A 27,202-nucleotide genomic window follows, 5' to 3' on the forward strand; every position below is an offset into this window, starting at 1 on the left:
TTTGGGAACACAGCTCCCATCTAGTCTAAAACATTTGGTGGGTATCTGGTTAGGGAAGTTTGAAGAAAGCATGATAATCAAGTTCTGCACGTAGCTGCAAGTAAACCTCTTTACTGATGCAGTTACTACTGCCTTAAGCCTTTGCTTGCAGCTAAGAACCAGAGCAGCTTTCAGCTTTGCAGACAACTGGTTGCTGCCTTTTGAAAAGAACCTCTCATTCTGAAAACTTGGACGGTGTTGCCAATTAGTTTAAAAGAGGACAGACTGCTGATAGTTCAAAGGGATAGAAAGTAACTAACCTAAGATTAAATAAGCAATGACCTGGATTGCCCCAGGATAAGTGATTGTATAAATAAGCCCAAAAATGGCTGAATGCAAACCAATCTATTTATAAGTTGCAGAAAAACATTCAATGGTCTTAAGAATCATTACATTATCCTACTTGTGAGCCCATCAACAAAATTAACCTTGTAAAATTTTCAACTTCATTAAAATTACAGAGACCAAGTTGATTAACAAATTACAGGCATGCAGAAACACACACTTAAGCTTCTTAATGATTAGCTAATAATGCAAATTCTTTATTCGTAATAATACAGAAAATACAAATACCTTTGTCTTATCTTCATTTTCTCTGTAATATTCTGCTAACTGCTCCTCTCTTTCCTCAATGACATCCTTTAGAGTATCCACTTGATAGATTAAATTATTTTTCTCATTATCCAGTTGGGCATTAGAAACCATTGCTTTTTTAAATTTCTCCTCAACTTCAGCAAGTGACTCCTAGATACATAATGTAAGATCTTATTAAACTTAATTTTATTCAACTTATCGTATTAAACATTAGAAATACATAATACAATTTTGCTAAAGTAGCAAACAGACTTTGTTTCATATTCCACTGACTTAACTGTCTTTAATAAAACCCAATAATAAATCTGCAGAAGTCAAATAAATAGGGACCTATAGAAAAATGTTAATCACATATCTTATTTTTCTCTTATTCTTCTAGCAGAATGCCAGTAACCCAAGCAATTCTTTTTAAACATATGAAAGCCTAAAGAAAAGCATATACAGAGAGGTAGTTGTGTTAATCTGCTCAGGAAAACAAAAAAAGTCTTGCGGCACTTTAGACTAACCAATGCACTTCGGCGTAAACCTTTATGGGCTAAAGTCTCAGCTTCAATTTAGTTCAGATTACACAGACCTCACAAAACCAAACTTCCGTTCACAGATAACTAAGGACACTATAGTGTATTTCTAATACTAGATGTACCAGTTAAGTAAGACTTCAGCTATTTAACCAAGTAAGTGAGCGTTCAATATTATCAGAGCTTTACTGTTAGGAAACGACGTTCTTTGCAGATGTTTTTCTACACTTTCCCTGTCCACATGAAAAATTACAATCCCCTCTAAATAAGCAATTCAACCAGTTTGCTATCAGTTTGGAGATGAAACAGGGTAACTTTTTTTTTTAAAAAAAAGAGTTGCTCCTACATACTTTGGACAACCTAGTACACGGAAGTACATAAATTTGTAAATTAAATGACAATAGCATTTAAACAACCACCTCTAAACTACCTGTCAGGAACCTGTGAATTTACAGCGTTGATGGCAGTGAAGAGGGTAAGGAGGAGTAACGTCAAAAGATGATGCATCAGGCAAACAAACTCAAGCATTTTGACAGACAACCTGCAACAACTCCCTCCAAAGGGAAAATGGAGACTGGAGAAAAAAGCAGGAGCAGATCTATTCAAGTCCCGGATAGCATGTAGTATCTTGGACGAGATTGGGAGTTAAGCTTTTCCTAGCTTCAGAGCTGTATCTTTCCTGCTACATTGCTATAAAATATGTGGGTTTGGGGCTAACAGCATGGGGAGACTTCAGCATTATTTACAACCCTGAGGCCTAAACAGCATTACAGGGCTCCTTTTGCAGGATGGTTGGAGCCCTGAACAGGAGCAACCCACTCGGGGGGGTTGAGTTTGCACTTCAACATTATGCTACAGGTCTCACTGGTCATCTTACTATAAATAAGAAGTTTTTAAGGCATTAACAATGTAATTTATGGGTGAAGCACAATTATGCCCATCTGCTAGTGAAATGAAACTGGTCATTTCTCGCATTTAGCGCCTGCAGACCCAGATCTGCTTGAGGGTTCCCAATCTACTGGGGCAGATTTTGGGGGCACATGAGGTGTGCCCCCAAAGGGAGAGAATGGAGAATGGAGAAGCACAATTACACTACACTGGATCTTCACTTGTACCTTTGTATGAAATATTGTACGATCCGAAAAAGGCAATTCATGTCAGCTTTAAAGTAGTCTCAATATAATCAGTTCATGTCTATATTCACTCTCCAAAAAAATGGGGAGGGGGGGGGGGAATACTAGCATACACTCAGGGAACTAGACTTATAAATCAGTCAATTTTTGAAGATGGTATTTCCTTCTAAAACATACAATTATTTTATTTTTACATGCATGCTTTCCTGTGAAGTACAGAACATTAAACTATATTGTGGTGCATTGCAATATTGCTTTCACTTCAAAACCAAATTCTACAAAAGTGCCAAATGAAATGCAGAATAGGACAAGCCCCGCCCCAAAGCATTTCTGCTCTAAACAGACAAGCAGACAGTGTGGGAAAGCACGAACAATTATGGCTAAAAGCATCATGTTAGTTCTCTGAACTTTCCTCTTTTGCAAGGTGTGTACACACTATAATTATTTAATGGGTGTATCTATTCAGGGATGACATATTTTTACGTGTGATTAGCTAAAAAGTAGATGGGAAGGCAAGAGAAGAATGCAGGTGGGAGGCGAGTAAGATAGAAAAACATACAAAAATACAGTGGAAGGGACTTGCCTGAGTTGGCAAATCAGTGTCATAATTTATTTCAAAACACATAACTAGTCAATGCATTTATGAGGATCAACCAAAAAGTCTCAAAACTGATACTACTTTTTATACCAAGGTGGTCAATTTATAATTTCAGTTCCAATATTGCAATCTAATTATGGTGGGTTTTTCAGAAGCTCGCTACAATTTTGTGACATTTTGGTTGGTCCTAATAAAGGTATTGCCAACTTTACATTTTCAAGGTTTTTTTCCTTACAGATGAATATAGTTACAATTGCTTTTTATAGACATGATTTATATAGCACTAAACATTGAAGCTAGAACAGACAAGGGTAAGGTGTAAAAGAAGATAATTATCTCACCAAAATTAAAAGATAAAAGCAAACAAGTGGATATGCTAGCTATTATATTTACACTTTGGACTATCAGTTATTCTGCATGAGAGATAATGAAAAACCTTAAGCTGCAATAGGATTTATATTATAGGCAAAATCTCCAGTTACCTGCACCTTTTGGTTGAAGTTTCCACAATGGTCCACTTTGTACATCACAGTAAACCACAAATAATGGTTTGTTGTGAATGCAGAAATCACTTCCACTTTGCTACTCCCCTAGGGCATATAGGAACAATAAGCCATGATGCCTGGCTCAGTGTTACATCCAAATGGGTGAAATGGGAGACTGAGTTTTTTTTTGCCTAGACACACCACAAACAGCCAAGGACAAATCCTGGCTTTACATCATGGTATGTTTTGACCTGTGGGACGCAGGTGGCGCTGTGGGTTAAAGCCTCAGCGCCTAGGACTTGCCGATCGAAAGGTCGGCGGTTCGAATCCCTGCGGCGGGGTGCGCTCCCGCTGCTCGGTCCCAGCGCCTGCCAACCTAGCAGTTCGAAAGCACCTCCGGGTGCAAGTAGATAAATAGGGACCGCTTACCAGCGGGAAGGTAAACGGTGTTTCCGTGTGCGGCTCTGGCTCTGGCCAGAGCAGCGATGTCACGCTGGCCACGTGACCCGGAAGTGTCTCCGGACAGCGCTGGCCCCTGGCCTCTTAAGTGAGATGGGTGCACAACCCCAGAGTCTGTCAAGACTGGCCCGTACGGGCAGGGGTACCTTTACCTTTTTACCTTTATGTTTTGACCTAAACTACAGCCCTTGGTTCAGATGTAATGCTAAGTCAGGATTTATGGTTTGTTGCTCCTGCTAGGGAAAAAAGTTCATGATAAAATTGTGATATGTAAATGTTGCCATTTATTATCAAGCCATGCAGTAGCTCCTGCAGTAGAGAGATTCCCATGTCTAAAGTGGTAACTGGGATGATTAGGTTAAAATGGAAAACAGATTTTTACACAAAGTAGTTGTTAAGGTTCACAGAACCAGGGAAAGGGCTCACACTCTGTACCAGCTTGTAGAAATATCTTTAACTTGAGCTAATTGGCTAGGTTACCAAAAATTCTTTGGAAGTATAGTAAGCATTCTAAGAAGACACTTAGGTTTGACCTTTGTATGTTTTCTAGTGAAAAGGAATTCCATGACTGAGAGGAGTCTCTATAACTGTTTGAATAGGAGTTGCCTCTGTAATTTTTAATCCAAGCTGGTAATCCACATGAGGCAAAAAGATATATAGATTATATGTATCTCAATGGATCATACCAAAGTTTTCTGTGTTTGTTTTTAGCATGCCAAAAAATAAAACAATAAATCGTACTTTTACATGTTTTTACAGTCTATGAAAGTGGGAGTTTAATTATTTCTTGGAATAAATTTCTGGTTCAATATTATTATTTTGAAACTCAGCTGTGCCCCCCATCCCTAATCATATTATTGGTAATATCCAGCTGCTAATTAAAAGAATAAAATGGAACTGCAAATAATACAAAAGCATCTGCTAAACTTCCTATATTATTTACTTTAGTGGAACGGAAAGTTCACTGCCTTTTTCACATAACACATTAAACACTTAAACATAAGGGAAAAAAATCATTGGCAGATATATATTAAAATATGAACCAATTTTTAGTTGGTATGTTAGGCAAGAACTTTTAAAAAGTGAGGTGTTAGTAAAGCTCTGTTAGTGAAACTGGCAAAAACTTAATTGCTGACATATTACCATAGAGAATGCATGCTTGGGAGAAACCCTGCTATACCTTTAGTTCTTTAAGTCCCTGCATGTATCTCCCTTCTACATCTTGTATCTGGTCCTTAAGATCATAGATATCCTGCAGGACATAGGAATGAACCATTGCATAAGAACATTGCAAAGAACTTACTATTGAACTCTGTGCTTAAATCCCAGGAATTTAGATTAGTGTGTGTTTCACTTGAACAAATTAAATTACTGTTGTATTCTTAATTTTCTAACTTGACTGACATATGTGCATTTTTAATTCAGTGCTTTCTATAAAGCTAAAAAACTGGGGAGAAATAATGTATAATGTTTGTAAATTGAAATGTTTTATTACCGAAACCTCACGCCCTCAAAGTATCACACAATCTAATTTCAAACATATAAAAGGCATCACAATCTTATCTTGGATACTATACTGAAAAGATATACCCATTAATATGAACTAAAATCTTTACAGCTAAACAATTCCAGCCGGTTCTAAACAGTACAAATAATTCCCTACTTCTTTCACAGACTGCTAAGGGATGGTTAAGAATAAGAAGCCTGATCAATAGGTGATGTTTTAAATGCTAAACTGCTACATTTAGCACTAATTACACTGATGAAATCTCCACAAGCCTGAGCAATGTGCCAGACATGCTCCTCCTTGCTTCCCCCTCTTCTTTTCCCACGTAACCAAGAGTAAGACTGCTGCGGAGTTTACTTTCTTTTTCAAACAGCATTGGCATAGTGTTACGTATAAACCAAAGTGCCTGGTATGTTGTTAATTTTATATCCCACGCATTCCCGCAGCAAGCATTTTGTAATCAAAGGAAAATTTAAAAACCCAAACCCCTGATTGCTTTTTAAAAGGTGCTTTGATTTTGTCTTGTAGTCTTATTCAATGTCCATTTCTTCCTCTCCAAATGAAGGAGGATAACCTTTTATTTTTAGCCAATGAAAGTCTGCTCACCCGCAATTCACTTAAGGAGGTATCAGGATCCACTAGACTGCTAGTATCTCCACTTCCTCGTCTAGATGAGTTTCCACTCAAAGGAGTTGCTGAATTGCGAGACGCTGGCTAAAGAAAGAAAAACATGGCATGAAAACTCCCATACATTTCAAGATCTTTCCCCAACACACTATGAAGGTAAGATTTCAACATTCAAGTGTCTCCCCACTTATGCACGTTTGAGTTGTGTATGACCGTGTCTATGTGTGGCGCCAGGAAATAAATAAATCAAGCTAAACTCTGAAAAGGCGCAAAAATGGCCCAAAAAGAAGAGGGAAACTGCAAAAATGACATGAAAAGAGCAGGAAAACAACTAGCAATCCCAAGAGCCTTTGCAACTGCAAGCCAGATACTTTGAGGTACTGGTTTGTCGTTGTTTCTGCATTATCCTTCAGTGATGAGGAAGACTGAGTGCCATCACTGCCACCATTCATGCCAGTCTGAGAAGTACTGTTTTGTTTTTTAAAGGGTTTCCAGAGGTTTAGGTGTTTACTGCTGTTTTAGATGGCGTTCCCCACTATACACGATTTCATGTATAAGTGCGGTACATGGTAATGTAACCCCTGTGTAAATGGGGAGGTGCCTGTACTAAAAATTTCCAAATACTGTAATATATTTCCTTGAAAAGATTGATAAACTTTTCTAAGTCCCCATATAGTCCAGTCTATTCAAATATCCTTTTTCATTAAACAGCTCTTACAGGAGCAGAACTTATTTTAAAATTATCTTCTTACAAGATACTTTTGTTGGAAGCCACCCAGAGTGGCTGGGGAAACCCAGCCAGATGGGCAGGGTATGTATAAATAAATTATTATTATTATTATTAATTATTATTATTATTATTATTATTATTAAAAGGTAAAGGTAAAGGTACCCCTGCCCATAAGGGCCAGTCTTGCCAGACTCTGGGGTTGGTGCACCCATCTCTATTAGGCAAATGGGTTATAGATCTGGCATAACATTATTTGTAATCTTCTCCAGTCTGTACCCTCTAGATATTTTGGACTGCAAATCCCATCAGACCCAGTGATCACAGCTGATGTAGATGATCTACACCATATTCTGTCAAACAAATAGTTGAAAAAAATATAATGAAGACAATCAGCAACACACAGGAGGCTGGAGAATCTCCCGATATCCTACCATGCTTTTTTGAATTGGCACCAATATGCAGACTTTGATATGTTTTAAAGTTGTCCAAATCACTTTAAACACTCACCCTTGTATACAAGTCAGAATATGGCCTGTCACTCTTTTCTTCCAGCTGGAAAAAAAGAAAAGTGTTAATATTGAATTTGAACCATTTCTCTGTATTAGAATTCTGAATTACTGGGATCCCTTTTTCATCCATGTCAACACAAAGCTGAAACAGTATTATACAATGAAAGTTTCCTTCTTCCTTTTCCTCCACCTGAATATTGCATTTGCATTTAACAAAACTTCAGAATCAACAGCTCCGCACAAGGTAGTATCAGTCCTACAAATTAACACAATGCCTTATTGACAACAAGTTGCTTCTTAGGTTAGCCTTTTGTCAGGCCAAGCACAGAAAGTAAATTCAATGAATGTAATTTCAGTAATGGTTGTGTGTTTTTTAAATGAAGTGTTTTGACTACTGGAAATTCACTAAGTAATATATTTTAAACATTAAGCTTTACTCATCTATGGACATTTTTCTCCATTTCTGCTTTCCAAAATAAAAGTTTAGTAGTAAATGGGTTGAGACGTTTTTCATTATTTGCAATTGCCACCAAGACAGACAATATAGACAATGCTATTTCACTAGTAATCTGTTGTATGCATTATAAACAGGAAGCATAATTTATGAAAAACTGTTTTGTGGCATATGGTTTTAATTCATGATCCTCTAGTTCAGGGATTGCTAACCCAGCACCCAGAGGCACAATGGCACCTGCAAAAGCCTTCATTAGTGCCCCTCAACAGAGACCTCTGACTCTGAGCTTTCATTTTTAAAAAGGTTTTAACCCTCTTATAAAGTTATGAAGCAAAACATTATGATTTAGCTCCACAAATTTTCTTCAAATGTTCAAATATTTGTTATCATTATCAAAAGTTCATTCTTTCTCTGCTTTCTAAAGGAGCCCAGGGCAGCAAATACTATCACGCAAGTTAACTGAACTATCAAGGCTAGCAGGTATTAATGGCAGGCTGCAAGAATATGTCATTTTCTTGTAATGCTGAGCTGGTCAGGTTGGAATGTCTATTTCTCCACGTCTAGCATGTTATGATGCATTTTGAATGACTGTAGCGACTGCTTCTCCAGTTTCTATAGCCAACAGAATGTTAATGGTATCTCAAAGTATTTATCTAATTTCTTGAATCTCTAGGTGCTGGAAATATAGGGAACCAAGCTACTAGCTAGCAATTGTAACCAACCACTCAGTGTCACTTCATCTCTAAAAATGGCGTTTGCAATCAAACTTTCAGTTGTGGCACAAAATCGCCAAAAGAATTAGAATGTGATTTATAGCTTTTGTAAATACCTTTCCAGTGAGTTTACACAATAGTCAGTCTAATAAAAAGAAAGAAGGGGGTTTTCTTTTTACAGTGGTGGACATATGGATGAGGTCATTACGGCTGAAAGAGTGGCTGAGGATAACCAACCAAATGAAATTATCCATATACTGTATATCCGTATACTTGTCACTAAATTTGCAGCTAATTCCCAAAATTAGATATACATTACATTCTGAACAAATGAAAATATATTTGCCTTTGCAAACCATTGTTTAGCACAAGAGATTGAATCATTTTGCCCAAAAGCCAGTGTACCTATTATAGCTACCTTGGATATTTTATGCAAAGACAGACCAGGATTTAAGAAGGGATGGTACTACAACTCCCATCATTCCTGACCATTGCTGTTGCTGACTGGGAGTGATGGGAGCTGCAGCGTAACATTTGGGGAACCATTGTTCCACATCTGTGATCTGAAGGACCACACACACAAGCCCTCTTAAGCCTCCCACTTCAATGATTTCCAAAAAGCTGTCACGGAAGTGGCCATTTCATGAATGTCAACTGCTACCAGAAAAGCAGAGGAGGAGAGGTCAAGGGAAGGAGGGGGAGAAGGATGAGAGAGAGAAAGTGAAAGAGAATCAGAAGCACAGTGCACAAAGCTCTCTTGATCCTAGCCAGGATTTACAATTATGTATGAGCAATAGCAGATGCTAGGCCATGACTGGTGAACGATTTATCATCTCACTTTATCGCAGGAATCATGAATCTAACTGATATATGTCGGTCATTTTCTTTGGGGGGAGGTACTAGCTAGCAGGCGTTCTCTTGCACCATCTGGTTTGCTATGCCAGCTTGATTAAATTAGCCAAAGAATCTGGTTTTTCACTTTCTCAGACAATATCAGTCTTCTCCCAGCTCTTTTAAGAGGTAGTTTATAAACAAGAGGAAGAACTGGGATTCTTGAGATCAGAAGCAGATCAGACAATGTCCTTTCTCATTCTAATCCTTCCCTTCTCATGCACAAATTTGCCCTACCAACCTAGCCTTAATCACCATTAAGGAATTAAGCCCTGAGCTCAACCACAATCAATGCTAATCAGGTTTCATTAACAACAATCAGAGTTCCAAGTGCCAAAGTATGGAGTAAACACTTGAGTAAATTATCAGAGTGTTGTGTCAACATTTGCCCTATATATATTATTTTATTCATTCTAAGTACTTTTATGACACCTTCCTAGGGCATCTTAGAAAACATAACTAGTTTAAATACGTAACAGGATAATTTAGCTTCATGTACATAGTAGGGGTTCACTGCAGTAGCTGTATCTAGGCATGATGGGGGGTGTGTGTCTAAGTGCTGCTTCCCCTTCCTTTGATGGTATTTGGTATAGAGGAGGAAGGCTCAGCTGAAGTCACACCTGAGAAGCATAGCCTTGAACTGATGCCTTTATCAATTTTTGGCTATGAGTCACTCCATTAAATACAATGTTGTGTACCTTCTTCCCTACAAGGGGAGGCGCATGTACCATAATAAATGAAAACCAGGTTGCATAGAAGTTTGAATTTACAGAAATCTCTTTAGAGATATTTTTTGTGATCCAAATGCAAATGAACTTACAAGCAGGAACCATACTAGGAACACTATAGTTGAAACTTTTGTTTTTAAACCATGCAGTCATTTATAAGGTTGTAATGAATATCATGTATGTCTGTAACATAGCATCAGACAACTTGTTATTGGAATTTGAATATATACAATTATATTCAGTGCCATTAAAAAATTATAGTGCTATTTACAAAGGCTTCAAGAAATGTATGTAAATAAGACAATCTACAATTAAGAACAGTTTTGCATGCAGATTTAGACACTGGTATACAGATATTAAAGTTAACACTGCAACATGATCAAGTTAGCTGGAGGTTTATTTTTAAAAGACCATGCAAGTTGGATTCTATATTTTAAATAAGTTATATATATGTAATATTCTGCACCGCTAGCAACATTTTATACTAAAACCAGCAAGCATTACTAGAATATTAATACATTTCCCAAAGAAAAAGGACAATCATTAGTAAACCTACAGTGATGACATCAGCACATTATCTAACACTCACACTGTTCATGTCTGGAATGCTGACATCATCCAAGTCAGAAACAATGCTTCCCCTACGATTAGAGCGGCTAAAATAATCAGCTGCAGTTTCACTATGGTCAGAAAAATCAGTTGACTTTGATGACAAACACAACAGATGGAGAGAAAAATGACAGAATAATACATTTCAGATACATGAAATAAAATGTGGGCATGTTAATCTTATTTGCCAAAATTGTTTTAGATGAGATTTTCCTTTGAAGAGAGAGATCTCTCTCCTTTCTGACTGGGAAAACCTAAAGGAAATTTATATTTTATTTTATTTTTATTCTTGTGGTTTTCAAATTCTGTTCTGTGGAACCCAGAGATTTCACACTGAATAACAGCTTAATCACAATCACCAACCTTCTCACAACTCCATGCATTCACATATATTTGTTTCACATGAGATTAACTCCTTATGTAGTTTCAAGCAGATGGCAACCTGAGGACATTTGGGACAAGAACATGATGGAATTTGATGGTACTATCACAGGTATGAATTAATTTTCAATCTCATCAGCTTCAGAGTTTTAAAGGATAAAAAGAGAATGGTATCGTTACAGAATCTGGACAGTCATCTTTCTCACACACCCTAATAGCTTTTATCCTTTCTTTCCTTGGGCATCAAACCTATGCCCTTACAAACCTAATTAACTCATACTGCACCTGTTCCAGCATCTATTGGTCCTCCCTACTAGTATTCAAAACAACTTCCTAGCCTGAAAGCGTAGGGTAGAAGAAGAATATAGTTCTCACTGGAGCAATACATTTAAAGTTGGTATCTCATTGTCACATTCAGCTGCATTTTAAGAATGCTACTAAGTATCAAACTAGTGTTTTTTGTAAGTATAATCAACAGCAAAATATTTATAAACATTCATGTTGAGATTTTCAGGATTCTAAATTTTATCCTTAAACTAAACATTTAATTGCCTAGGGAAATCAAGTTTTGATTTATCGTGTTTGTCCTCCTTATGCCCTAATAGTCACTGTTTATTTCATACAACTCCCCAGGTCACATCTCCCTTCCCATAATAATTATTTTTACCCTTGCTCAATGAATAATTGTTAAGCCATATGCATACAAATAATAATTTAGTTTGAATTTACTATCACATTTATGTGTGCCTTGAACAGTATTTTTTTCAGATTTAGCTACTGCAAACAAACTGAAGAAAATGGACTAACTCACACATTTACCTTCACTACAAAAAGTCTCTTGTTAGAGAACTAATTATAAGACACATTACAAAAAATGCAGGTTTTGAATCATGTGTTTCCACTACACAGGAATAGTATATTGAATAACTATCCAGTACATCAAGAGAGTTCCAAGTTATTATGGGAAATGCCTCTGCTGTATCAGACACCATCAATTTTTTTAGATGATATCACTTTGGTATAGGAAGCGTCATGACCCTTTCAGTACAGAGTTTTATGCCCTAGCCAAAAACCACCAGCTCACAATTAGAAAAGCGCGCCCTCTCCAAAATATTTAAAGTGTTAGATTGTGAAAATAAAATAAAATTTAAATAAACTTTTGTGGAATATCATATTTTTGACTAACATATTGAATAGTATAAAAATCTTAGGGAGAATAACATTAAGACTGTGTATAGATGGGACTTCACATCTCTCATATTAAATATACAACTATTCAAGAAATATGCCAGCATTGCACAGAATTCAGTTCTGTTTGGATGGAGGCCTTGGTCACTATTTAGTAAACAATCTACTATACTCAATGATATCCAACTGAGTTATCTTCAGAGTTGACTCTTTAATATTAATAGACTTCAGTAACTAAAATCTATTAATTTCAAAGGGTCTGCTTTGAGTACGCCAATTGGATATAAGCTATTATGCCCAGTCATCTTTAAGACAGGATATTTAAATGACCAGAAATCTACAACTCAGCAAAGCTTAACCAACTTATTGCTGTTCAAATAAAAATAATTTACAAATGGAAGAGAATCGAACCACTTATTAAAGCCTGAGTAGAGGGAATTTGGAATACTCTATATAAAGGTAAAACTGATGCCTTTAGTGAAGTTTATAGGAGGTTGTGAAGGAGTGGTCAATATTAATAATTTTTACTTCAACTTGAATCAGTTTATCCAGTACTGAGAAAGGCATCTTAACCAAAATATTCCCTTGGGAAATTTATTACTTTAAGATATAGAAGGAAAGTAAATGAACACAGGAGTAACTAGTGTGAAACCTCAGATGTTGTGAAACTACAGTTTCCATTATCCCTGACCACAGGCATCGGTGACTGAGGCTGTGGGATTTAAAGTTAAACAGCATCTGAAGGGTAGCACATTGGCCAGCCGTAAGCTGATTATTTTCATTCATATCTCACTTCCCATAAAATATCTCAAAGTCATTTCACAATAAACCTCTTTAAGTTTTTGTAAACCACTTTGAGGGTTTTGTTTTGTTTTTGTTGTTTAACAATTAAACAGCATATACATTTTAATAAAAATAAAAACCATTACAGAGATGGGGTTCCAGCCTGGGTTCAATAGGATTCTGCAGGTTCTAGAACAGTGGTGGGGAACCCTCAGCCAACAGGCTAATTACGTCCACCAAGTCTCCTTATCTGGCCCATGACACCTGTGACTTGGGAATGCCTTGGCCCAAACAGCAGCATGCAATTCGGCCTTAAGAGATAATAAAACAGAACATGACTACTTCCAGCTGATATGAGCACACAACGTGATATGAGCACACCTAGCCTACTCATCTCACTCTAGGACCTGTGGTACTTCATGCAACAGGGTTCATTCATAAAAGCAGAACAAAAAGCACAACCAGACAGCCCTGCTCACCACACTATCCCTCCTGCCTCGAACAGCACGATCAGAGGATGCAATGCTCCCTGCTTCATCATCTGTAAACTATAAAGTTCAAAGACAAGTAATTAACTAACTTACTGTTGGATAAACGTTTGTTTGGATTAAGTAACATTCAGTGTTAATGACTCATATGCATACTAAAAATGTGCAAACCAATGCAACATGCTGAGGGGAAAAAATAGTATTTTCATGCTGCCTTGAGGACACTGCTATTGACAGCGAAATGCTCGTCTTTGGGACAAGTGGGAAGGCGTGTGGAGGGTAGCATAAGGATCCAAGGGGGAGTGAAGCAGTGCAAGGCTGTGCAAACAGCAGAATCAGTCAGTGGGAGACGAACTACACAATTTTCGGGTAAAGCGCAAGTTTTGCCCACAGAATCTCTATGTGCTTTTATTTTCACTGATAGGAATACAGCATATTAAAAATATTTGCTCAGAACACAAATAAAAAGTGGAAGGGTTAATTTGGGGACATGTTTTGCTAATCGTGTTCCCTACTTCTATGGCCCAAGTCACCGAGAATTAAGTACAATAAGTCATAAAGATTAAAACTAATTCACATTTTCAATATAAGTAATGTGCCTTTTGAAATCCAAAGTAGGATTCATAATAAAGCTCTCAGAATCATGAACTCCAAAGATCATCAAGCTTGACACAGTAATTCGAAATGACCAAAATACTGGAAGGCCCCAGTGATTCACTTCTGCCTGACAAAGTGGAATGTCACAGATAGTGTAAATTGTTGACAATTAAACACTTTGGTCATGATCTTTCCATGCACAGATGTTGCATCCAGGCATAGACAGATTCCAGTTAGATATAATGGGAAGCCAGAGCATTAGAAGGATTATGAAGCCCTAACACGCTTTCCATATTCTCATCTAGACCTCCCTACACAAGGGGTGGGGAACCACTGGTCATTGAGCCTACTAAGACCCACCAGGCCTCCTCATTTCAGCCATGCCACAGCCACCTGTACTACACTTGACAACATATATTACATCAGTTGTGGGGCAAGTAAGTTATGAGATTGGGGGGGGGGTGCAAGCACATGCATGATTGTCAGGACTTCAAAAGTACAGCCGAGCTTTCTGCAAGCATCAACAATCGGCTGTTTTTCAGTGACTGAAGACAGTTCTGCACCGGCAACTATCAGCTGATTGTTGGGGCCTTCAAAGTGCAGTTTAGAAAATAAGCTTGGGTCAGATTCATTAAACCAAACTTTGAATCTATTTCTCTGCAAAGAGTAGCATTTCCCCCTCTGTAGACTTCAGAAGGGCTGTCTCCCTGCAAGTCTGATCAGCAGGTACAGCAGCCCCTTCAAATTTTGACATCAATCACCGGACATCATTATGTCAAAAGTGGTCGTCCCACTCACCTGTCAAAGTTGGCCTACAGAGGAGTGAGCCTGGAAGGATCTAGTTTCTTATTCCTGCCCTACACTGACAAAGGGACAGTGCTTAACTGAGAAGTTGAAATGCTCTTTCTGGTCACCATAGATCTCCTCGCAAACAGACTCAAGAACTAAGAGGATACAGGTAGAAGAAGACATGGTAGGCTGTGTCTGCTTCAACAGTTGCACTGAAACACATGTGCTCTTCCTCCCCGACCCCCCATAGCATTATGGTAATTCTGAGAGGCGTCCTGCTGAGGTATATGAATTTTTCATATTCCACATTCAAAGACATAAAATACAGAACTAAATAATAATACAAAATCACTGAATGACAGCCAGAAAAAGTGCTTATATTTCTGATTAACCTTTTAATATCTTGCTTCCGTCAAGTCAATTAAACTCCACAACCCATGCATTTATGAGTAAGGTGATTCGCACAAATGGTTAAAGAGAAGAGCATTAGTTAAAGTTGAAAAACTTTAATGTGTGCAGAAAACTTCTCACCACTGGACTACTTCGTGCTGAACTTGCTCTTGAAGAGTAACAACTGTATTCTGAAGGCTAAAAACAAGGTTGCAAAGGGAAGGAAAATATTTGGTTTTTCAGCTACTTATCTTCACAGAAAAGTATTTTGTAAAAAACCAAAAGAAAGCCCTGCAGACTTACTGTACGATAACTATATGGGTTATAGAATCCATCACCACTTAACGATGCCTAAAAGATCAGAGAAAATGGTGTTTGCATTTACAGTATTGCAGAATAATGAAGAGTATTCATGTGGCCTGTAAGCATTGCTGCTATGCAGACAAACATCACCATTAGCAGAAGTACACATGCTTCCTTCACTAAAAACTGTATTTTTCTGAAGCATAATATTATTAAATTCTAACCCTGCAAGCACATTTAAAATATTGCTTGGAATATTTACTATATGGTAGCAATAATATTTCCATGTTCTTTGACATATACAATGGAATACGTTATTTCTTTCAACTTCCATTTTTCAAGGGTTCTTGCCAGCCCAAAGCTATAAAGTTCTAAGCACTGCTGCAAACATAGGAATTGGTTGTTGTAGTTTTAAGCAAGAAATCATCCAGTTAATCCACCTTCAGAGATGCAATTGTTCTAACCTAACCCACCATTGTAAAACAGCACAAATACCTAAAGCATCTATCCACTTGCTGAAAACCTCTGAAGATTCTGCAGCCAAAAGCAGCTTTTTCTACAAAGTTTGTGAATTTAATATACAAGCTCAAGCACTAGCAATCTGTTTCCCATGCAATGTCAAAGTTTACCAATAACCAGAAGCTTGTCTGATTTTTAAGAAGCAGAAACACTGTAGATTACATGCCGCGCTACAGAAAAATAGCACTAGGGTCTGATCTTTTCTTCTGTGGTTCCTTCACAACTGCAGGCAACTCTCAGCTTACATGGGGTTAGGTTCCAGAGATAGCACATACAGCCAAAACACATTGGGTTCAATGGCAGATAGGACTGCCCCTTTTATTTTTATTTTTTGCCACATGCATAAAGCTAAATGTGCACAAGCTAAATGAGCATAAGTTCAAGTTACCTGTACAGGTCTTGAAATGAGAGGAATATTCCTCATTACAACCAGGGCAGCTTAATTTTCTCTAACACCTTCCTATTATCTTCAGTTTACTACTTGCCTCCAGAAAGGCAGGCAGTACAGCAGAGAGGTTTGATACTCCAGAATTCCATGACCCATGGCATTGCTTGTTTTAAGCAATATACTCCACATGGTTTGGATGCAGCCACATGGAGCAAGTGGATGTAAGTTGACAGAAGAAAATTTTCTGGCAATGATTTGCAGAAATACATTTTTCAGCATTTCACTCCCACTCCAGTCAACTACCTTAGGCCATACAAGATTTTTCCCAGTTGTTTGCGCCTCTCCTTTCTTCATCATCCTGTTTCTCATATTGCACATTTTTATTACTTTCCCTACTCCTCTGACAGCAACCAGGTACAGAAATCTAGCAAATGAAGCATTTTCCATTTATTTTCATCTCCAGAAAGCCTTCACTTCTTACATTTATGAATAACAGGTTTCCTTTAGAGGCACTGGAGAGGTCCAGTTAAAAAAAACCTTTGGCAATTCTACTAGTTGTATAATATTTCCATCAGATACTTATTTTTCAGTCTATTTTCTCCTCTCTCTTTTTTTGGTTACTCTGCATTCCTAACTGTTAACTTGCTTAATCCTGAAACTTCCTGGAGAGCTTTACAGTCCTAGGTCTTTTGACCTTATCCATACAGTTTCTCAAAGGCCTGTGTGAAGGATATTAACCTGACTGATCTTGAGTTTCAGCTCAAAAGCAGGATTGATGCTGACAATTATCCATAGCAGACAGAATGTTAGTAAATGCTCCACATAACAGCAGATAATTACTAGGGAAGGCTTGTTCACTGTTTCAGCCACAATATATTTTAGTGTTTTTCCAAAACATACAGTACATTGAACCTGCTAAAATAAATTCTTGGTGGGTAGAGCTCTTTGCTTTGTAAGATACAAATTTTCACATTATTTTAATACAATGTCCAGGATTGATGTCTATGTGATGGTTGTCTAGAGTTAACTTTTTTTATGAACCCAAATGAACTGAAATGGCTGGTATATATGCACTGACCATAGCTGAGACCTCTGTGTATTTGCAGGACAACTACTATAATGTACAATTTGCCACTGACAGAAAGGCATGATCTGAGATTTGAAAACCTACACTGCACAGCTTTTCCTTCCTTCAATATGATCTTCAGATATTCTCCATCCTAATATTCTTGCACGCTTAACCTAATGTTTTCTGGAAAAGTACACACAATGTTTTCAAGCCAAAGTACCCACAGAATGCAAGCTTAAGACAACCATGCAGATCTGCATACGAACCAAACTGGCACTTCTTATCAAACCAGTGTTTACATCTGGAGACACCTATAGAGGAGAGCATTGTTTTTAGATTTACAGAACCTTATAATTCCTAAATGTAGACTATTCTATCACACACTACTAACCCTGTAATTCTTAGTTGTTGCCAAAGGATCACTGTATAGAGAAGATGACTGTGACAAAAATAAGACATTGTATTACATTTAATACCATACAAATGAAACGTTGTTCATAAAATGCATGTTAGTATTTTCATAAAGTCCAAAATAAAGTGAAAGGGAATTCAAAACTAGCAGGATGTCATCAGACCAAACATTCCATTAGTCTCCACTTTTTAATTTAATGAATTTTCAGCACAAATAGCTTTAGAATGGTTACCCAGAATTCCAAAATTTGTCAACTGCACTGTGGCAACATATACATTAGTTAAAAACAGTTACATCAGAAAAGGTTTAGTGGACGCAAGCCAGAAATCAACCACCTATCATTACTTCTAACCCATAATTTGATTCTCATAGCAATAATGTATGTAAAACAAAAGAGAGCAGTAGATTTGGAAATCACATGCGTCCTCAAAATTGAGTTGTTAATCCAAACACCAAAAATCAAGCAGGGCTTTTCTGTTAGACTAGAGCATGGCAGCTAACACTGCAATAACTCATGTCTAAATAAGATTGTTTAGTAAAATAAAACAAAATAATTCACACAAACCCGAGGATGGTAGGTAGAAAGTGGTTTGCTATGCCTAAGGCTGCTGTAGTTTCGTTGGTCATGGTAAAATCCACTCTGCCAAAAATATATTACAAAGTTGAAAAAAGTATTCAAACTCAAACATGTAAGGAAATATTGGTATTTACTGGAGTATTCAAGTCATATGATAAGTTGTGGTGCTCTGAAGCACCAATATATATTGAATTTTGGATGAGCAAGCAGCTGTTTATATATCAACGTGCTCTATGTCACACAATGAGCCTCATACTGTACACAGTTTTTAGGGCCAGATGCCTTTACCAAATGAGAGCAGCTAAATGTTTATATTGGACTGTACTATTATTATCCCTTTTTTAAAAGAGTGGACTAGAATGATATCCACTTGTGTCCCCTCCATTAAAGTTGGGCATCTGACAGAAAAATGGGGAAGCTGGCAATTTCCCCTTCCCCTAATGCTCAACCACCAAACCTTCCTAAATCTGTTCTGGAGGGGTTTGGGAACTTGTCAAAAACTGCCTCCCTCTTCATTTGCTGATGGACGTCTTATTTTTTAAATTATTATTAAATTTCTATACTGCCCTTCATCCAAGAAGCACAGGGCAGTTTGCAATATAGAAACAAAAAAAGCAAACAAACAAACTATAGTAACAAGCAAAAACAGTACTCACTCCCCCCAGTTTAAAAGGCCATAGACTGTTTAAATAGCCAAAGGCCTTGGGAGATGAGGGATGTTTTTGCTTTACACCAAAAGATGTGTAATAAAGGGACCAGGAGAGCGTCTCTGAGAAGAGCATTCTATATACAGGAAGCTACTGCAGAAAAGGCCCATTTTTGTGTTGCCGTCCTCCGGACCTCCCGCAATGTTGATCACACTAAACCATGGTTTAGTACAATGCATGAATGTGGCCAGAAGTACTGAAAACACCATTTAATTAGAATTAAAGTAGAACTACTTATTGCAAGGTACTTATAAGACTAAATAGCAACTTATGCCTGCTCCATGAGAAGCCAAGCTTTATAATCAGTGATCATCCATAAAAAAATTGTCTACAAACTTGTTTGTCCTAAAAGTCTCCAAACATAAGCGTTCTCAAACTGTGTACAAATGTTTTCTAGAAATCCAGACATTTAAACTGTGTTGCAATAATTCATTTAAGTGGTTTCATATGTTTACTTCAATTCAAATATCTAACCTTATATAGGCTGTTCCTCAATGGAATCTGAAGCACTCATTACTGGGGGGCTTAACAGATTCCTGTGCCCACTGAGAACAGATACAGAACTAGAAACAAAACTTTACTTTCATGAGGGCAACATGAAGGTCAATAATTCAAAACATTTCAGAAAAACCTCAAAAAGGGATAACAGAAAAAAAAATTCAGGTGGAGAGAAGTTAGCCTAGTAGGTAAAATTCTTTACCATTCCTGGTGTCAAGCACCCTGTCGCTTCTGACTTTTCATGCTTCCATTGCATAATGCTGGAAAAGAGTCTGTACCGTAAGCAAGATCTCTTTTTAACTTAGATGAAGTACCTTATACAACCAATATACCAAATATATGTGGGGGAATATTGTATAGAGAAACCATGAAGAGGTAAAGTTATATCAATTCCCTAATTGAAAACACTAACCAAAAGATCTTTATTAGAGCTAGAAGACTTCTTCCCACCATAAGAGTCTCCATGAGCATGGCTCTGTTGAGTAAAGATTTAGAAAGTTACCATCAAGGAGCAGTAGTATTCACAGAAACAATGCTAAACCACCATGTGATAGTTCAAAAACAATGTACAGTGGTGCCCCGCAAGACGAACGCCTCGCAAGACGAAAACCCCGCTAGACGAAAGGGTTTTCCGTTTTGGAGGCGCTTCGCAAAATGAATTTCTCTATGGGCTTGCTTCGCCAGACGAAATGTTTTGCGAGTTTTTCCGACTTTTTCCCCCTTCCCCCCCTTTTTCTAAGCCGCTAAGCCGCTTATCAGTTGATCCGCTAAGCTGCTAAGCCGCTAAAAGCCGCTAAAAGCTGCTAAGCCGCTAATAGCACTAATCCGCTAAGCCGTCAATGGGCTTGCTTTGCAAGACGAAAAAACCGCTAGACGAAGAGAATCGTGGAACGGATTCTTTTCGTCTTGCGAGGCACCACTGTAAAATGAAACTTTATTAACCACTGATCTATCCAATGAGAAAAAAGAAAAGGAAATTGAACAAACTGGTTTGGCAGAAACAGCATATAGACTAGACTTGAACTCGGCAACATACTGAATTTATTTATTTTACTATTTTTGCATTGCTCAGAACTTTGCTTTGACATGCATTTACATGATTCACCACAGGGTGTAAACAGAGAAATCACAGATGACATTAGTTTTTATTCTTTTTAATGATATGCAGAAAGCCATTGGCAGAAGTGATACAAGTCTGAACACAAACACAAGAGCTGAAACAAAAGAACCTCTCACAAATACAAGCCATTAAGCATAATTAAAATTAGTAGGCAGAGATAAAGATGTGTTCCCATTTCTACTATCCCTCACACACTGCTATTTTACAGACGTTTCTATACATAATGCAATTTGCAATAGGCCTCCAAAAACATGATGAAATTTAGACAAAAATATGTGGTTTTGTGTAATACTGGCTTTAAGCTAGTGGAATTGCTACTACTTGCAAAGGGCTCTCTGGAATAGTATGGGAAATGTCATGGAGGACTGCAATTGGTAGAAGAATTGAAAATTGGGGTGTCTTGCCCTGTAGAAATGGAAGTGTTTCAGCCAGCCTAAAGCCATCTCACGTTTTTGTCTCCCATTTCTCTTGCCCCCACCCAGGGCTCACTTAAAGTTAAATGTCTTGAACTTCTAAGTTCAAATATTTTATTAAAACTGAAATATTGAGGGGGGTCGTCCAACACTGTACCAGGATTTTCCCTTCTCTGCTCCCCTCCCCTCTGCAGTTCCCAGCCTCTTCATGTTGGCTGGAAGGTTGGGGTCCTCTGAAAGAGATGGGGGGGGGCTTCAGGGGGAAGGCGAGAAAGGGGGAGATTAGTTTGTGACAGCAGAAGTCTGCTGCATAAGTGACTGGCAACAATCAGATAACATCCTTTGCCACCAGTATTCCTCGTCAGTATGCACAAAGTGCTATGTGAACAAATCACAACATGCTCATCAATACTACGTACCACAAGATCTCTTCGCCTGGAAGTACTTGCTCTGCTCCTGTGTGACCCAGTGGCATCCAAGGAGGTACTCTTAAGAACCAAATTGTAAAAGACAAGTATGTGTGCAGTTTTTTTTCCTTAGCTGTTGATAACTAAGTCATTTAACACTGACTATATTAATTTTAAATTGACGAAAGGGAAACATTTATTCAACTTTGACATTCATGTTCTAACCCTTAGAATACTAGCATTCAATGTTCTTCTGACCAGAGGATTCAGTTTCTGTTTCCATCCAGTGTTACAAATCTATAGGGATACAGACCCAATGCTGAGATTATGATGGCAACCCAGGTAAGCACCAATGCAGATATAATTTAAAGCAAGTTACCTTGATTAAAGAATCCACTGAAATCAGTGGGCTTATGTTAGTCATGACTAACTCAAGTCCTTCCATTTCAATGGGTCTACCCAGACTATGACTTAGTAGTATACCACCAGTTATCTTTGCAGCTTTAAAATATTCTGTATCAATTCCATAAAAATTAAAATTTTGGTTGAAATGAGAAATCAAAGAAACAATCTGCATGAGCATAAAAGAATGTTTTATGAACTTGATCAAAGGCAAAATATGAGTACTAACCCTGTGGCTACCAGTAGTTCGAGTGGACACCAAGTCATCAGCACCCTAATTACAAAATTAAATTAAAAATGAAGTGCCACATTTAAAAATGAACAAAAAAGATAAAAGGAAGGAAGAAAAACAGATTTGATAGGTTAGTACAAACCAGGTATGAGCGCCGGCTGGACCTGTGTGAATCCCTAGCCTTCTCTGAATCTTCCTAAGAAAGGAAACACCAGATGATGTTACTTAAGAAAAGGAGGAAAAGACAGAAGACCAAAAAGAACACAGCTAAAAAGAATTATCCACAAAAATTACTCAGAAACAGCAGAAAGTACTAATTTACTGTTCACATCAGACAGACACCCATTCTTCTTTCATGTAAACATCATAGCAGCTTATCCTAATTTTCAATGTGTTATTAGTTCACCTAATATCTCAGATTACTCAATAAAATACGGTAACAAAACAGTTATCATTAGGGTTGCAACCAGATTTTTTTTAATACGAAAACCACGCATGTAAATATTTCCGAAACAAAAATATTAATTTGTTTATAGATTGTGTACATGTAAGTCACAGCAGGCATCTTGGAAGAGGTATTCATCTAAGACAGAGCTTTCCAAACTGTGTTGCAACATGTTAGTGCGTCGGCTGCAGTGTGTAGGTACGTCTCACAAACGTTCTCTGCACTCCTCCCAGGGCTGGAAAGAAGGGTTTAGTTTAACCTTCAGTTTGCTAGTAAAACTGAATTACTGCATCATGAAATGATGCATGTATAAAAAGTGTGTCACCAACATAAAAAGTTTGGAAAGCTCTGTTCTAAGAGAATGGAAATATTATTTAACATTATGTTTCCCATTTGTGTAAGCACCGGTTTTAATATTTTTTTAATAAAGATTTGTTGTCCAATTCTCAACCCCATTTTTAGCCATTTAAAAACCAAGTAATCCAACTGATTTATCCATAAAGTGATTTAATCCAACTTGCATGATAGTCTTAATTGCTGGTGTGCAATAGTCACCTATACTGACAGATATCTGCCATCTACATGGAGAAAATATCTTAGAACTTCAAAATGCAACACGGTACAATTTGGAAAACAATATGAATTGAGAGTGATAGTAAGGGGAAAGCTTATCTATGCCCATACAGTGGTGCCTCGCAAGACAAAAAGAATCCGTTCCGCGATTCTCTTCGTCTAGAGGTTTTTTCGTCTTGCGAAGCAAGCCCATTGATGGCTTAGCGGATTAGCGCTATTAGCGGCTTAGCGGATAAGCAGCTTAGAAAAGGGGGGGGGGGGAGAGGAAAAAAACCCTGCAGGAACTCGCAAGACATTTTTGTCTTGCGAAGCAAGCCCATAGGAAATTTGTTTTGCGAAGCACCTCCAAAACGGAAAACTCTTTCGTCTAGCGAGTTTTCCGTCTTGCGAGGCATTCGTCTTGCGGGGCAACACTGTACTTGTTCAGGAGAGTTCCCAACCCCCAAGAAAGACTGTTTAGGGTGAAGGACACTGAGTGCAGGACAGAGAGGATTTTTTTGCACAAAAGGTCTTTGGCCTGCACAATCTTTGGATCTAGCCCATAATATCCAGATGAATGGATTGTGTATTTCAGGTACTGAGAAAATGTGTTTCTCAAAAAAAAAAATCATTCATTCTAAGTTTAGCTCAGTCGGTAGAGCATGAGGCTCTTAATCTCAGAGCCATGGTTTTGAGCCCCATATTAGGCAAAATGATTCTTGCATTGCAGAGGCTTGGACTAGTTGGCCTTTGTGGTCTCTTCCAGCTCTACAATTCTATGATTCTACTTACTGATAAAGGGACGTGGGTGGCACTGTGGTCTAAACCACAGAGCCTAGGACTAGCTGATCAGAAGGTCGGCGGTTCGAATCCCCGCGACGGGGTGAGCTCCCGTGGCTCGGGTCCCTGCTCCTGCCAACCTAGCAGTTCGAAAGCACGTCAAAGTGCAAGTAGATAAATAGGTACCACTCTGGGGGAAAGGTAAATGGCGTTTCCGTGCACTGCTCTGGTTTGCCAGAAGTGGCTTAGTCATGCTGGCCACATGACCCGGAAGCTGTACGCTGGCTCCCTCAGTCAATAAAGCAAGATGAGCACCGCAACCCCAGAGTTGACCACGACTGGACCTAATGGTCAAGGGTCCCTTTACCTTTACTTATTGATAAATTTTGGGAAGAATCCTCAAATGAAGAAAGGCCAAGGAAATGTTGGGACCTCATTGTCTTGTAATAACACTGTCTATTTTATTCATATAAAATAGACAGTGTTATTAGTGATATGAAGTTATTCCCCTTAGGTTTCCACTTATTCAGTACTGGAATGATAAAAATAACTAAGAACACAACCAAGCCAAAGTTAAATATTTGTAAATCCCACAGTTGGGAGACACGTCATTTTGATACTTGAATTTCACACACTGTACAAAATATTAGTAAATAAACACACCAATCATGTTAGTTTTCCAAGTGCAAAATACCACACAACAGGCAATCCTGGCCTACCATCCACCTTTGGATATGTCCCCATTTTCTATCATAAGAACGTCGAGAAAGCTACAAAAAGGTAAAGATCATCTTATTTCTTCGCAAGAATAAACAATTTCCAAAAAGAAAATTTGCTCTCCCAAAGTGTTTGCTTTAAAAAAATAAAGTGTAATCAACATTCAAATATGGAAATGCTCTCTTTAAAACTTGTGTTGCATTTTATCATTTCACCTCTACAGCTATATCAAGTACTATTCACAAAATATTACTTCTATTTAAATGCACATCAGGAAAAGCCAAAGGCAGTATGATTGAATTTCTTGTCAAATACATTAGAAATGATCCATCTACATGTGTTTTATTTTGTTTCTACCATAACTGTTTATTTTATTTATATTTTGGATTTTTAAAAATACCTGTTTTTTGCATTTGTCTTTTACTGACATTGTCATGTTGTTGTTTTTTATAGAATGCTTACAGGTTCTACTTACAATCAAGCGGAATAGAATACAGTGGTACCTCTAGTTGTGGACACGATCTATTCCGGGGTGCCATTTGCACCCCAAAAAGCCCGCAACTAGAGCGCTGCTTCTGCGCAAGTGTGGAGCACGATAGAGTGCTTCTGCACATGTGCGAAGCACGCAGAACACTTCTGTGCATGCATGGTGAAACCCGGAAGTATACACTTCCGGGTTTGCCGTGTTCGCAACCCAAAAATCCACAACATGAAGCGAATGCAACTAGAGGTATGACTGTAGAATAGAATAGAGCTTAAAACCACCAAAGAAGCCCTTAATCAGGGCCTAACTTTTATTCTACCCATGGTCATTTTTGCAGATTCTTTATCTAAATGTGATGGTAGAACAATCACTATTTTCACCCAAAATTATTTAAAATCAGCGATGTAATTAATTGTACTGTAATCAATTATCTAAAGAAACACTGCCTACACTTCACACGTTTCTTCACTCAAGTTCTGAAAGCTCATTACACGAAAGTATTTCCAACCGAGGACTCTATTGTCTTTTTGGTGTCTACTGAATACACTCCTCTTCCAACAAGTGTTATAAGTAGAGACCTTTCTCTATAAATCACATTAGATTTACTGAAAATTATCTGTTGCAATAAAAGTTCCATTTGAAATCATTTTACATTATGTTTTTCATGTTGAAGACAGTCAAAATGTTTAGGGCCAAGCTTTTTGCATATGTGTGCAGGTTTCCCCATTCTGCCAAATTATAACTGAAATTACCGTATTTTTCGCCCTATAGAACGCACCAGCCCATAGGATGCACTTATTTTTTTGGGGGGGGGGAGGGAATAAAGAAAAAAAAATCCCCCCCAAGCCCCAAAGAGCAAAGAAGCCAGGACAGCAAGCAGGATGGATCCCGCTCGCTGTCCTGGCTTCGTTTTTAGCCTCAGGGCTGGGGGTCTGGGAGCGAAGGCGAGGTTGCCGCCCGCAAGCCTTGCGAGCCCGCGAGAACTCCCCCCCGGTGCGCAAGGCTTGCGGACACCTGCGCAAAGCACGGGGCGTCCTCCGGAGGGCGCCCCGTGCTTCAGGCTGCCACCCGCAAGCCTTGCGAGCCTGCGGGAACTCCCGCCGGGCTCGCAAGGCTTGCGGATAGCTTCCTGAAGCCTGGAGAGCGAGAGGGGTCGGTGCGCACAGACGCCTCTCGCTCTCCAGGCTTCAGCAAAAGCCTGCATTTGCCCCACAGGACGCACACACATTTCCCCTTCATTTTTGAAGGGGGAAAAGTGCGGCCTATAGGGCGAAAAATACGGTAAAACTGTTCACTATCCGTTACTCAAACAGAGTCACTTTCATTCACTAAGAATACATTTTGCAATTTACCTGAAGAAATTTGGCCTCACTCTAAGCATATACCATGATACAGTGCTGAATACAGAAGTATAAAGATATTTTAAAATCATCTGAGGCAGGAACAAATATAGACAACTGTAGAAGTTAGCCAAAACCAAACCAAAAACAAAAATTGCAGTTGATGGCCACACTCCCTTTTCCCTGGAAAACTGGCAAATATAAGTTAAGCTGCATGGCTGATAATTATAACATACAACAAATTTTATTCTGAAATGTAAAGATTCTGAAACCTAAAGCAGAACTCTTTAATTTCCCACAGTATAATGAAGTCAGATATATGGCAGATGGCTGTTTGGTGAAAACTTGGCCAAAATGAAGGAATGCCTGCCTGAATTTCGCTGATTCCATATGCCCACTGCAGTACTGTATCACATCCTAGGCCCCAGCCTACAAAATGGGGGAAGAGGAGCCTGAACAGTCTTCTGCTCATGGAAAATTTGGATTCAAAGCAGCTTGACTTTGCCACTTTTCTTGCTATTTTGCAACAGCATAACTCCCAAGAACTTAAGAGCCAGTGTGGTGTAGTGGTTAAGAGCGGTAGTCTCATAATCTGGGGAACCGGGTTCGCGTCTCCGCTCCTCCACA

The 27,202-nt window shown here is 38.3% G+C and overlaps 1 protein-coding gene and 1 long non-coding RNA gene across 13 annotated transcripts in view; both read right to left on the reverse strand.

The window, feature by feature from the left end:
• LRRFIP2 (LRR binding FLII interacting protein 2) overlaps positions 1–27,202 on the reverse strand; it is a 52,730-nt gene that overhangs the window by 11,970 nt on the left and 13,558 nt on the right. For 3 of the 12 annotated variants that reach the window (XM_079947564.1, XM_079947557.1, XM_079947566.1), the window contains exons 4-19: positions 24,754–24,804; positions 22,400–22,453; positions 22,255–22,299; positions 21,636–21,704; positions 20,096–20,158; positions 18,467–18,541; positions 17,881–17,928; positions 17,756–17,800; positions 15,514–15,561; positions 15,352–15,408; positions 13,426–13,494; positions 10,575–10,688; positions 7,198–7,242; positions 5,940–6,047; positions 5,007–5,078; positions 613–783 (exon numbers count right to left, since the gene is read on the reverse strand). In XM_079947564.1, coding sequence (XP_079803690.1) covers positions 613–783; positions 5,007–5,078; positions 5,940–6,047; positions 7,198–7,242; positions 10,575–10,688; positions 13,426–13,494; positions 15,352–15,408; positions 15,514–15,561; positions 17,756–17,800; positions 17,881–17,928; positions 18,467–18,541; positions 20,096–20,158; positions 21,636–21,704; positions 22,255–22,299; positions 22,400–22,453; positions 24,754–24,804 — 1,134 coding nt within the window. The remainder of the gene's footprint in view (positions 1–612; positions 784–5,006; positions 5,079–5,939; positions 6,048–7,197; positions 7,243–10,574; positions 10,689–13,425; positions 13,495–15,351; positions 15,409–15,513; positions 15,562–17,755; positions 17,801–17,880; positions 17,929–18,466; positions 18,542–20,095; positions 20,159–21,635; positions 21,705–22,254; positions 22,300–22,399; positions 22,454–24,753; positions 24,805–27,202) is intronic. The other 9 variants (XM_079947565.1, XM_079947563.1, XM_079947568.1 and 6 more) reach the window with 6 other exon arrangements.
• Positions 1,048–4,996, reverse strand: LOC307199689. Its single transcript, XR_013832126.1, has 2 exons — positions 4,001–4,996; positions 1,048–3,618 (listed from the first exon to the last, which is right to left on the reverse strand). It is a non-coding gene; the product is annotated as an uncharacterized lncRNA (long non-coding RNA).

Source organism: Podarcis cretensis (genome assembly GCF_951804945.1).
Source record: "Podarcis cretensis genome assembly, chromosome: 12".
In the NCBI taxonomy this organism is placed as follows: Eukaryota; Metazoa; Chordata; class Lepidosauria; order Squamata; family Lacertidae; genus Podarcis; species Podarcis cretensis.